Below are 14,609 nucleotides of genomic sequence, written 5' to 3' on the forward strand. Positions count from 1 at the left end.
TGGTAAGCCGTTCAGAACTAATCGAGCTCCAAAAGTATAATATCCCACCATAAAACACTGAAAACTTTTGTTTTCTATAGTTCCACAAAATTTTGTTTGTTGTGTAGTCTGTCACATGAGTTCTCCGTATATCATAAACCTACCCATACTGAGACAACTATACACAATTCATCATCCCATCCTACAAAACACAAATTAGCAGCCTACCATAGCATGATACATAGACTGACAGAAATTCCCATGACAAAAAATAACTTCGAGATAGAACTAAACATCATTAAACAAATAGCAGTAAACAACGGCTATAACGAACAAACAGTTAACAAAATTTTAAATCAAAAACTCCATAAGAAAGCCCTGAAATTAGTGAAAGAACCCAGTACCTTCTGCTCTCTCACATATACTGGCAAGATAACAACAAAAATAGATAAGATAATAGATAAATACATAAAAAGAAAGGAATAATACCAGCTTTCAGAACTAACAACAACTTAAGCAAATATATTAAGAACAATAAAAGCCGAAAGAAAAAGCAACTACAGAGTGGTGTGTACAAACTAACTTGTGGTGACTGTCCGAAAACGTACATCGGCCAAACTGGCAGAACTTTTGACAAACGGATAGCAGAACACAAAAGGGCTTTCAACAATAGAAAAACAGACACTTCTACATACGCACTGCACCTTCTAGATCATAATCATTCTTTCAATGAAGAGTTTCAAATCCTGCATATCCAAAATAGCTATCTTTTTTAGAATCTATGGAAATTAATAAACTGAAAAATACAGATATAATTCTGAATCACCAACTCGAGACAAACAGCTCCCCACTCCTCAACCTCTTCAGTTAGAGATTTAAAAAGGCAAACACATTTTAAATTATATCACTTGAGAAAGGCACTCTGCCGAAACAGCTGCAGTCACATAGTTGTAATAATAAATTTTGTGGAAGTATAGAAAACAAAAGTTTTCAGTGTTTTATTGTGAGATAAAATGAACTTCCATCAAGTAACGGTCGAATCCATCAATTAGTATAATATCCATTTAACCATTATCGCCGAAATGTTTTATGTAGTTGTAGTGGTTACGACGCTAAGATTGATCGTGCAATCCGAGTTCATTTGCCGGCTATAATTATTAGGATGGCTGGGATATGAACTCGGATTGTCTTATCATAAGTCTGGTGTCGTAACTACTAGATCATTTGGGAGAGAATGCGACAAAGGCGACCATTTATAACGCTTAACGTGTAATCGAGAAACAGAACATTCAACTTCATACATTTAATTTATGAAAAACTTTGAAAAATTCCTGATACAAGAATAAAAAACCGCTAAACGCCGTAAAAATGAGTGGCGCATACAATGTTCCAGCTACAAAAGAGCTGATATGAGGATTACGTGGCGCAAAAATCTATTTTTATTTTGATAAAAAATAAAATTCTAGTTTTATTTTGAAAGATTTTTTCCATAATATTTGCCAAATTTGAAGTAAAATGCGTCACAAAAGAGCCTCAAAATGCAAACTGTATCAAAGTTACTTTTTTGTGGCGCTTTTTATATTAGTATGATATAATTGATCCAAATAATGGCATAACCCAGACGTCCAAAGTGAAAGTTATCCTCCATCACCAAATTGTTCTATATGGTCCACATAATGTTCAAAAAAAAGTAACACCATTTTGAGCGTCGGATTTGGGGGGAAGAGGGGGAGAAATCGGCAAATTCGTAGTTTTTTAGGTTTTTCGTCAATATTTCTAAAACTATGCGGTTTAGCATGAACATCCTTTTATACAAAACTGTTCTACATTAAATTTGCAATAAGAAAGTCCCTATGCATAATCCTTCTAAAATGAACGGTTCCAAAGTTACGGAGGTAGTATAGTATAATTGGTCCAAAAAAAGCCTAACCCAGACATCTGAAGTAAAAGTTTTCCTCCAACACCAAATTGTTCTATATGGTCCACTTATTGTTCAGTAAAATGTTACACCATTTTGAGCGTCCAGTTTGGGGGGTAGATGGGGGAGAAATCGGTAAATTAGTAGTTTTTTTACGTTTTTTGTCAATATTTCTAAAACTATGCTTTAGCGTAAACAATGGCTTATACAAAAATGTTCTACATAAAATTTAAAACAAAAAAGGTCCGCTACATAATTGTTATAAAATTAACGGTTCGAGAGTTACGGAGGGTGAAAGTGGAGGTTTTCGATACTTTTTATATTATCTGGGCAATTGATGATGATTTTGGGTAGTGAGGTTGACGTTTCTTCCAGGGCTTCTCACTAACTATCATCGACCACTGAAATAGCAAATTCTATTTACAAAACACAATCATGTTAAAGAAAAGTTCTATAAATTGCCCAAAGAATATAAAAAGTATCGAAAACCTCCACTTTTTACCCTCCGTAACTCTGGAACCGTTGATTTTATAACAATTATGTATAGGGCCTTTTTTGTTTTAAATTTCACGTAAAATATTTTTGTATAGAACATTGTTTACGCTAAGGCATAGTTTTAGAAATATTGACGAAAAACCTAAAAATACTACTAATTTACCGAATTTTCCTCCATCTCCCCCCCCCCCCCCCAAACCGGACGCTCAAAATGGTGTAACTTTTTACTGAACAATATGTGGACCATATACAACAATTTGGTGTTGAAGGAAAACTTTTACTTTGGATGTCTAGGTTAGGCCTTTTTTGGACCAATTATACTATATACCTCCGTAACTTTTAAACCGTTCGTTTTAGAAGGATTATGCATAGGACCTTTTTTATTTCAACTTTAATGTAGAACATTTTTGTGTAGAAGGTTGTTCATGCTAAACCGCATAGAAATATTGACGAAAAACCTAAAAAAACTACGAATTTACCGAATTCTCCCCCCTCTCCCCCCAAACCCGACGCTCAAAATGGTGTGACGTTTTTCTGAATATTATGTGGACCATATACGCTGTGAGCTCGTACGTAGAGGGGATATTTACAAATTCGCGAACGCCAGTAGTGACAAGTTTGTAAACGTTTACTGGAAATTTGACATAAATGTCAAAGTGATTAATTTAAAATTAAAATTAAAAACATTAATTATAAACAATATTAGTTGGTCAAAGCTGTGGTATATATTTTTACCTTAAATATACTTACGTTTTAAATACTGAATTTAAGTTTTTTTAATGTTCCGTAATATCTAATTATAAATAATCTATTATAATCTTAGCGCCATCTACACGATTATTGTCAAAGTATCCGAAGTAAGAAATTGATATTTTATCAATAGAACGTCAAAATGATTAGAAAAATCTTAAAAAAATCGATTACAATTTAATTACTTTTTTGCGTTGTAAATATTAAGCGATAACAATTAAATAATAAATTTAAAAATTACCGGTAAAAGTTGAATTAGTAACCGCTAGGAGCGACACCAGCGAAGCTCACAGCGTATAGAACAATTTGGTGTTGGAGGATAACTTTCACTTTTAATGTCTGGGTTTGGGACTAGTTATACCATACTATATCCAATTTAGCAAATATTATGGAAAAATCTTTCAAAATAAAACTAGAATTTTATTTTCCATTAAAATGAAAATACATTTTCGCGCCACGTAATACTCATATCAGCCCTTTTGTAGCTGGAACATTGTATGCGCCACTCATTTTTACGGCCTTTAGCGGTTTTTTATTCTTGTCTGTTTATATACAGTGTATTAATCTGATTTTAAGGTTTAACGCGATATCTTTATTAATAAGAATTTTCTTTAGTTTACCGAAGGCGGCTTTGACTTTTTCAATGCGTATTTTTATTTCTTTATTTATATCCCAGTTATCGTTAACGTTGGCGTCCAAATAGGTAATTTTGTGGACTCTTTCTAACGTTATTCCATACTCTATGGTGTTCATTGGTTGAAACTCTGATTTGCTGACAATCATAAGTTTTGTGTTAGAAGTATTAAGTTCTAGCTCATATTCATCACATGCTTCGGTCACCCTGTTTATTAGTCGTTGTAAATCTTCTTCATTGGAAGCAATCAATACTGTGTCATCTATGTATCGGAGATTGTTGACATTAATTCCGTTAATTTTAATGCCTACACCTTCATCTAAAGGCTTTTTTGAAAATGGATCCGGAGTAGATATTAAAAAGTAGAGGTGATAAAAAACATCCTTGCCTCACTTCACGTCTTTTTTCCACTGCTTCCGTCGTGTTCTGACCAATTCGTATGTTTGCACATTGAGGCCAATACAAATTTTTGATAATACAATCATCAACGAGTAGTAAAGCACCAAAAGTTTCAACTGATCTGACTGAAGAACCGGTCGCGATTGATTGATGGTATTTAAAAAGTTAATTTGTTGCTTCGCAAACTGCAAAATAAGTGAAAATCGTTAATTGTTAATAACTTTTACTAAAACTAACTTAGCACTTAAATCATCATCGTCATTCTCTTTGCCTTATCCCTATGCGGGGTCGGCTTCCCTAATTGCATTTCTCCACACAATTCTTGCATCTTGGGTCATTTCAATGTTAATCCCCTTTACCAACATGTAGTGCCTAATCGTCTCCCCCCACGTCTTCTTTGTTCTTCCTCTCCTACTCCTTTCAGGAATCTGCACTTCAGCTATTCTTCGTATTGGGTGATTAACGTCTCGACGTTGAACATGACCAAACCATCTTAACATATGCTCTCTCATTTTGGCATCAATTGGTGCCACACCTAGACTTCCCCTAATAGACTCATTTCTAATTTTATTCTTTTTTGTCACTCCTCTCATCCATCTAGGCATTCTCATTTCCGCCACATACATTCGTTGTCCCTCTTTCTTTTTCACTGCCCAACATTCAGTTCTGTACATCATAGCCGGTCTTATGGCTGTTTTATAGAATTTTCCTTCAGCTTCATTGGAATTTTTCTGTCACACAACACACCATTCGCTTTTTTCCACTTCATCCATCCAGCCCTAATTTTACTGCATGTATCTCCATCTATTTCTCCATTACTTTGTAATACCGACCCTAGGTACTTAAAACTATTGCTTTTCACATTTCAAAGATACCATTTTATTTGTAGTAACTCCATCTTTAAATGAATATTCCAAATACTCTGTTTTTTCCTACCAAGATTTAAACCTTTTTCTTCCAGAGCTTGTCTCCACTGTTCCAGTTCTTGATCTAAGTATCACTATTTCCTATTAACACTACATCATCAGCATACATTAGGCACCATGGAATGCTACCCAGTATTTTCGCTATTATCTGGTCCAAAACTAATAAGAATAAATAATAAGGACTAAGCACTGAGCCTTGGTGTAATCCTACTTTCCCCTGAAATTTATCAGTCTCTCCCACACCTGTCCTAACACTAGTCGTTACTTCCTCAAACATATCTGTCACAAACTTTACATATTCGCCAGGGACTCCTTTCTTATTGAGTGACCATCACAGAATCTCTCGAGGAACTCTATCATATGCTTTCTCAAGATCAATAAATACCATATGAGCGTTGGTCTCTTTATTCCTGTATTTTTTTATCAGTTGCGTTACAATGAAAATTGCATTTGTTCTTGATCTGCCCTGTATAAAGCCAAATTGATTATCGGATATTTTGGTTTCTTCACATATCCGTTTATCAATTACTCTCTCCCATATTTTCATGGTGTGACTAAGTAGTTTTATAGCCCTGTAGTTTGTACATTGTTGTATTTCTCCCTTGTTTTTGTAGACAGTTACTAATACACTGTACCTCCATTCGTCTGGCATTTGTCCAACTTCCATAATTCTATTAAGTAGACCTGCTAGCCAACTTATTCATGTCTCTCCCAATGCTCTCCATACTTATTAGTACTCATCTGCAGTTGGATATGGGGGTACATAACAAACCCTCAAACCGATCCATTAATTAGTTTAAAAGTTATTCTATTTGTTTATCCCAGAGACCTTTATTTTGCAATAACATAAGACAGAAAATAATGAAGATAGGACAATTCTGCGTATGCTAAATGAAAGTAGAAAAGTGATACTATCAAAATGTATTAAAAAAAGAAAAAAAATTATCTATATAGTCAAGAATCCTAATGCCAAATTTTTGAAATTTTGTAGTTTATAAACATTTAGAATAACTTTAAGAACATTGTCCGTAGAAAAAATCGTTTTACTTAATACTCCAAAAGCTGGTATTCTACACGAATTTTTAAAAATGTAGTTCAAATGATGAGTAGTCATGGTAAGTCAAGGTGGGGCGGGAACCGACAAATGCACGAGTTCAAAAACTAAAAAAGCAACTTGAAACTACTATTATTTTCTATATCTCGGGATCTACTTAATGGATTTTGATCTTTCTTTTTTTTAATTTGTATGTAATTTTTGTGTACATTAGAAATATGCAATTTGTCTAGACATTTATTAATTAAGAAACAGTCTAATTTGCTTAAACACATTTTAAAAAATAATTTTTTTCAAAAATTCATGTTTTAATCATACTGTCATTACTAATCATAGAAAAAGTTAAGGTATACTTTAATAAATAAATTACCTTCAATAAATAATTATCTAATAAAAATATTTATTTATTAAAGTGTCCTTTAACTTTTTATATGATCATTAATGATACTATGTTTTAAATAATAGATTTTTGGAAAAAAATATTTTTCAAGAATTGTTTTAACAAATCAGACTGTTTATTAATTAATTAATTTACAAACAAATTGCATATTTGTAATGTAGATCTCTCGATCTTGATAAATTTGAGTTGATCCCGAGATACAGAAAATTGTATTAGTTTGAAATTGCTTTTTCGGTATTTTAACTCGGTGAATTTGTAGGTTCTCCCTAGAAACCGTTTGAACAACATTTTTGAAAATTTGTAAAGGGCGCTGTGAAAGTACAATGTTTGTGAAATTTTTTTAACAAAAAATACATATCCCATTCTTTGAAATGGCATCAATGAGATTTCTTAATTGTTATAAACAAATTAGCTGTGAATTAAAAAAAAAATGGCTATCTTTGTCCCAAATGAACCCAGACTAAATTTTTTTTCAATTAACAAGTCATTTTCAACGAAAATATTTCGTTTATAAATTTGCAAAAGTGTGTGTGTGTTATTGCGTTGCCGCTCCTGCAATACTCAGATCAGATTTATCGATGGATTCTAATGTAGTTTTTTCTTCTGAATCCAAATCTGAAAACGGCAGTTTGATATTTCTAACCGTCTTCGAGATAATCGACCTCAAAATTTAAAATGTGACGTCACAATGGTTATATTTTCTGCCGACACACTACACGTCCAGCTGAAATCGTTGCTATTAAGTAGGCTAGTTTTTTAATCTCGATTTGTTAAGCAAAGCATAGGTTATTTACATTTGAGTTTGACACTTCGTGAATGTCAAACTAAATTTTAAATTAAGTATTAATAAAACATCAATGGCATTTGATAGTGAATTTAATTATTATATAAAATAAATGAGATGTTCAAAAATACAATTTGAGTATCATTTAAAAGCAATAATTTATTAACAGCTTTAAAAAGGTTTATTCGAGTATACGGCCTCCCCTTTATGATAAATGGACTGTTCCATTTGCTATGAAATTAAAATATACGCTGTGAGCTCGTACGTAGAGGGGATATTTACAAATTCGCGAGCGCCAGTAGTGACAAGTCTGTAAACCTTTACCGGAAATTTGACATAAATGTCAAAGTGATTAATTTAAAATTAAAATTAAAAACATTAATTATAAAAAATATTAGTTGGTCAAAGCTGTGGTAAATATTTTTACCTTAAATATACTTACGTTTTAAATACTGAATTTAAGTTTTTTTACTGTTCCGTAATATGTAATTATAAATTATTCTATTAATCTTAGCGCCATCTACACGATAATTGTGAAAGTATCCGAAGTAAGAAATTCATATTTTATCAATAGAACGTCAAAATGATTAGCAAAATCTTAAAAAAATCGATTACAATTTAATTGCTTTTTTGCGTTGTAAATATTAAGCGATAACAATTAAATAATAAATTTAAAAATTACCGGTGAAAGTTGAATTAGTAATCCGCTAGGAGCGCCACCAGCGAAGCTCAGAGCGTATAGTCGGTTCGCTAAACTCGACACAACTGGCTAGTGATTTTAGTAGGTAATTTTTTTGTTTTTGCGAATTTTGCCAAAATTGACAAAATTACTAATTATTTAGTAATTATTAACTAATTAGTAATTATTTTTTTGCCAAATTGGCAAAATTATTGACTAAAATCACTAACCAGTTGTGTCTGAGTTTAGCGAACCGACAGTATATGAAATAATTGTTTGGTATAAAAAAAATTATGGTCTGATATGTGCAATTACATCCTTCTAATGGAAAAAAATATTTGAAATTTTTTCTCAAATTATGGATACCAACAACGTTTTCATTTATAACTCTTTTATTTTTTATTTGACGAAGAAAAGATATTCTTCATAAAAAGCTCTTCATGTTTTAAGATTTACGATGCAACCATCATATGTAAAATTTTATTAATTTTATACGAGGTATATAAAAAATATAAATTTCGATCAAGAGTATACTACCTTTATAGTTCATAACATTTAAATTAGAATGATATAATTGCACATTAAAACATAATTGTTAATTCTAAACTACTTTTCATAATAGTAATTTTCCATAATATGAATTAAAATACGTAAATAAACAAAGTTTTCGTTATGATAATGCTCGCATTTTCAGCTTGTTTATTTTTAAGTCACTTACATATTTATGTAACTAACAAAATTTATTAGAGAACTAAAACTAACAAGTAGGTACACTATACCTGTCAACTGTCAAAGTCAAATTATTAATGTAAACATAGTTAAATCAAAATAACCATTTACTGTTTTTTACCATTCTGCCAAAATACAGGGTGTTTTATAAATAAACGTTAAAATGTATAGATACTTACGTAATGAAAAATAGATATTGTACAGAGCGTCAATAAGTTTAAGCGACAGACAACCTAGGTCAAATTTCTTACATTTAGTACTATCCTGGATTATAAGCTTTTATTTGACACCTCATTTGTCATTCTACCTGGTATAATGACCGAGGAGTTATATTCGAGGTCGGACGGGCCGACGGACAGACAGCCTAGGTCAAATTTCTCACCTTTGGTACCATCCTCGGATTATAAGCTTTCATTTGTCACCTTATTTGTCATTCTACCTGGTATAATGACGGAAGAGTTATGTTCGCGGTCGGACGGACAGACGGACAAACTGCCTAGGTCAAATTTGTCACATTTAGTACCATCCTTGGATTATAAGCTTTCATTTGACACCTCATTTGTCATGCTAGCACGTATAATGATGTAGTTGTGTTCTCAGACAGACAGACAAACAGACAGACGGGCGTGGATATTTCAAAGTTTTCACATTTTTTCAAAATTGGGTGAAAACAATAATTAAAGACACGCGTTGAAAAGAAGTAGAGGCAAACCTCAAACCTGATATACTCATGACATCGAGCGAATGGCTGGTAAAAAATGGATGCAAATAGCAATGAAGAAAAACTGAATGAACATATATATCCAAGGGAGGCTTACATCCGACGATGGATCGAATAGTTGTTGATGATGCCATCAATGACAGGGGTGTTCAAATCATCTATAATTAGTTGCCATCTATCGTTCGTAATGTAAGGACATATCCATCTGATCAGCAACCCACGTGGTGTGTACTGATTCAGGCGATGCCTAAGGGCCAATCCCCAACAATTTCATCAATCGTTTGGAATTATATTGAATAATGTTTTAACACATGTTTATAGCATTTAAGGGGTTTATAGCCAAGTATTTTTCAGCTGTGGTAACCTTTTAATAGCACTGATGATGATATTTTTATATCCAAAACGTTCTGTTATTTGATGCAGCCTTTGAAGGGGTTTCAATAAAATTATATACCTTTTATATAGGATTTTCATCTACAGTAAACTCTCTCTTAACGGACACCTCCTCTTACCGGCGATTTTGAAAACAAAAATCATTTGGCGATATATAAACCTATACACTTTAACTCCCCTAGACGTACACTCTCAACACCGGACGCGGACAGTAAAAGAGGTGTACATGCGGACACTAAATGAAAAAAAATTACATTCTTTTCATATATTTTACAATATACTTTGTATAATACATTTATTATTTCAAATCATTACAGATGTCCACGACGAAATATTTGATATTTTTCACGTTATCAACACTAAGTAATAAAAATTTAATGTGTGTGTCTGTCGATGAAAGAAATGCGGCAGCAGGAACTTTTTAAATTATTGTTTTGACTGGAACAAGGATTTAGAATTTTGACCAAAATGTATGATGCAGCCTATTCAATAGACGTAGTTGTATTATGAGTGTTTTGGCAACGTGAATAATAATCCGGTCAACTTAGACATCAAAATGCTTGGCAAATAACAAAAATTGCCGGAGAGCCAAATTTTGGTGGAGAGCTAGGATATACCATAACAAATAAAGTTTAAAAAGTCCTCATCGATCCCATGTGTGCGTCAAAAGTTATTCGGGGTCAAAGGTGAAAATTTGAGATTTTTTGGATTTTTTTCGAAAACGGTAAGTTTTATCAAAAAAAAAACCTTTAACCAAAGTTGTAGATCTTAAAATTCTCTACAAAAATAGTCCTTACTATTTTTTTCCTACGAGTTGCCATTCCTGAGATATCGCGATTCAAAGAGTCACATTATACATGATATGCACACGTTTCCACAACACCTCCTGTGAGGTAGTGTACTCGGCGCGTTTTTTTTTACAGTGGTTTCCCCTGTAGGCCTACTGCACTAACTGTTTTGACAATTTTAGGATAATTTAAGGAAACAATACCGGTCAAGTTCTAGATATTACCTTATTATTGATATTGATTATTGATATTGCTATTGATTATTATGGTTAACTATTGTTTTGATTTCTTTAGATATTTTAATCAGATTCATATTCTTGAAAGTCTACTTCAACAGTCAAGTCTTCTTCGATTTCATCTTCTTCCTCTTCCTCTTGCTGGATGTTCAAAAATTGTTCAAATGTGACTGAGTCATTGGTCTCTTCATTAAAATCACAGGAGTCTTCCTCTGTTGTACTAAACTGGACATTTGAGCAAGACTGACCTTGGCAGTTGGTACACACTAGAGAACACGGCAACCCGACTTTTTTACATCCACATTTGGCACTACAACCTTTTTTGCAATTGCAAAAAATAGTGTTAAGGAGTTTTTCTGCAGCAGGTGGGAGTAAGGTTTTAATCGATTCCAGAGTATTATCTATTAATTTCCAACCCCAGTCTTCTGGATTCAGTTCATTGCCTAGCCATGTTTGAACTTGATAATATACTCGATACAAATGTTGAAAAGCAGATGCTGATGTTGGAGGAAGACATGATGGTTGTACTTGTTTCTTGTTTCGCGTATTTTTTACAAAAGTTAAGTATCGGTATTTATCAAGACAAATAATTTTTTTGGAGCTCCATAAACCGCAAGAAGAAAGCGAATTCCTACCGTAATTATTGTTTGCGGTGTAGAATCAAGTTCTGTAAAAACTTTACAGCAGTCAGTCAAATCTTTTTTTTTTTTCGAATAATTTAAGTACTGACGTTTTGCCCCTTCTGTACATTGCGGACGTAGTGTCACAGCCGGTTATCGCATGTAAAAATAAAATGTACTTTTGGCATTTGGGATAAGCCGATAAACTATTCGAAGAATATATCTCTGTTCGCTGTTGAGCCCTTCCAGGTTTCAGAAAATAAATAACTTTATCTACTGGAGTCCTTGCAGTAATTAGTACCAACAAATCAACACCTTCACCAACTACAATTTTTGTGTTTGTTGCCTTAAATTTTTCAATTGCTGTCTCAATTATAAGGACTGCGTCATTTAGCAGAATTTAGAATAATATCTGCGTCATTTTTAGCTTGTTTCACTTCAATATTCGCAGCTGTTAAATTGTCAGTTAACATTTCAGCTTTCTTTCAGCTTTCTTCTTGCGGTTTATGGAGCTCCTAAAAAAATTTTTTGTCTTGATAAATACCGATACTTAACTTTTGTAAAAAATACGCGAAACAAGAAACAAGTACAACTATCATGTCTTCCTCCAACATCGGCATTTGCTTTTCAACATTTGTATCGAGTATATTATCAAGTTCAAACATGGCTAGGCAATGAACTGAATCCAGAAGACTGGGGTTGGAAATTAATAGATAATACTCTGGAACCGATTAAAACCTTACTCCCACCTGCTCCAGAAAAACTCCTTAACACTATTTTTTGCAATTGCAAAAAAGGTTGTAGTGCCAAATGTGGATGTAAAAAAGTCGGGTTGCTGTGTTTTCTAGTGTGTACCAACTGCCAAGGTCAGTCTTGCTCAAATGTCCAGTTTAGTACAACAGAGGAAGACTCCTGTGATTTTAATGAAGAAACCAATGACTCAGTCACATTTGAACAATTTTTGAACATCCAGCAAGAGGAAGAGAAAGAAGATGAAATCGAAGAAGACTTGACTGTTGAAGTAGACTTTCAAGAATATAAATCTGATTAAAATATCTAAAGAAATCAAAACAATAGTTAACCTAATAATCAATATCAATATCAATAATCAATATCAATAATAAGGTAATAATCCTTTCCTTTCCTTAAATTATCCTAAAATTGTCAAAACAGTTAGTGGAGTAGGCCTACAGGGGAAACCACGGTAAAAAAACGCGCCGAGTACACTACCTCACAGGTGGTGTGGAAACGTGTGCAATAGTGTGCATATCATGTATAATGTGACTCTTTGAATCGCGATATCTCAGGAATGGCAACTCTTAGGAAAAAAATAGTAAGGACTATTTTTGTAGAGAATTTTAAGATCTACAACTTTGGTTTAAGTTTTTTTTTTGATAAAACTTACCGTTTTCGAAAAAAATCCAAAAAATCTCAAATTTTGACCTTTGAACCCGAATAACTTTTGACGCACACATGGGATCGATGGGGACTTTTTAAACTTTATTTGTTATGGTACACCCTAGCTCTCCACCAAAATTTGGCTCTCCGGCAATTTTTGTTAATTGAAATGGCTATATAGACCGGGTTATAATATGGGGTCCGATAAAAGGAAGTTATAAATTTGAGAGATAAAGTCGATGTGGTTTATTATGGGGAGACGCATAAGTTAACTGTTGGACAGTTAACAGAAAATTTTTGAATTGGAAAACCTCAAGCCAGTGAAATTTTAAAATATAAAATTGATATATTTAATCAGTTTTCTGACAGCGGAAAAGAAAATTTTTGAAAACCGAGGGTGCTGGATTATACCTAGAAATACCTGGTTGTTTTCGATTGATTTTATAAAGTGCTGTCTAAAACTATTCCTGTTTCTGGTAAAGTTATTCAAAAAAATGCATTAAGAGTTGCAAGGCAACTAAGCGTCGATGTGAAAGCTTCTGGTGAATGTCTCGAGAAATTCTGTAAGCGACATAATATTTCCTTCGAATCTGTATGTAGCTGCCGTAGTTTTATTAGTGGTTTCTATCTGGAAGGAAAAACTGCCCACTTTAATGAAATTATACCCTCTGCGAGTCATTTTTAACGAAGATGAGACGGGATTATTTTTTTAGAGTTTGTAGCATTACCCAAGAGAACTTAAACTCTGAAAGGAGAAAGATGCACTGAAGGTAAGGCTTCAAAGATCTTCTTCTTCTTCAAGTGCATGCCGTCTCCTAATCGGAGGTTGGATATCATCATCACTATCTTTATTCTATCCACCGGTGCTCTAAAGAGTTCTATAGAACTGCATATAAAAGAACTGCACTTCAAAGATAGGATCACACAATTCTATTTTGCACCAATATGATGGGGCACAAAAAAAAGGCCACTGGTAACCGGAAAAAGTAAAAGTCCTCGTTGGTTTAAGGGTTCATACGCAGAACAATTACCTATCGAATGGTACAGCCATAAGAAGTCGTGGATGACAAATAAAAGAAATCATGACAGATTTGCTAAATAAATTTTATAGAAAATGCAGAGAAAAAATCAAAGTTCTGTTGTTCCTAGACAATGTTGCGTCTCATCCACAACTTGTGTTATGTATCTAATGTTAAACTAATGTTTCTATTTGCCTATTATGTATATACAACATACATACATGCACTTAAATTTAAAAAATTTAAATTAACATATTTTTTTTCTCTTCAACGGACACTTCCTTTAAACGGACACTGTTGCGGAACAACTACTGTCCGTGCATTGTATAATTATTTCTTTTCAATCGAATTAAAAAAAATATTACTCATATATTATACTTTTTATTATCTTTTAGGATCCAATAAGTATTTGCAGGGAGCGACCTGAGGAAGTATTCATTAACGCGAATCCTTACGATGGTTCCCAGTTCATAGTGTGCAATAGTGGTAATGGTGTAATAAATAGCTGCCCTAATGATAAATTCTACGATCCTATAACAGGAAGTTGTAGTTCCCAAAAAAAAGCTGACACCTGTGAAACAAATCCAGACCAAACTGTCTATGTATGTGGAATTCTAAAAACAGTTAAAAATCCACTTTTGGGACGCTGTGGCGACATCTCTTAAATAAATGCGAAAAGTCTCAGAT

At 33.1% G+C, this 14,609-nt stretch overlaps 1 protein-coding gene across 1 annotated transcript in view; it reads left to right on the forward strand.

Moving 5' to 3' along the window:
- Nucleotides 1-14,609, forward strand: part of LOC114338771 (chitin-binding domain protein cbd-1-like) — a 41,215-nt gene that overhangs the window by 13,326 nt on the left and 13,280 nt on the right. Inside the window, exon 3 of the mRNA XM_028289382.2 lies at nucleotides 14,318-14,524. Within this exon, the coding sequence (XP_028145183.1) occupies nucleotides 14,318-14,524 (207 nt within the window). The remainder of the gene's footprint in view (nucleotides 1-14,317; nucleotides 14,525-14,609) is intronic.

Source organism: Diabrotica virgifera, chromosome 6 (genome assembly GCF_917563875.1).
Source record: "Diabrotica virgifera virgifera chromosome 6, PGI_DIABVI_V3a".
Lineage (NCBI taxonomy): Eukaryota > Metazoa > Arthropoda > Insecta > Coleoptera > Chrysomelidae > Diabrotica > Diabrotica virgifera.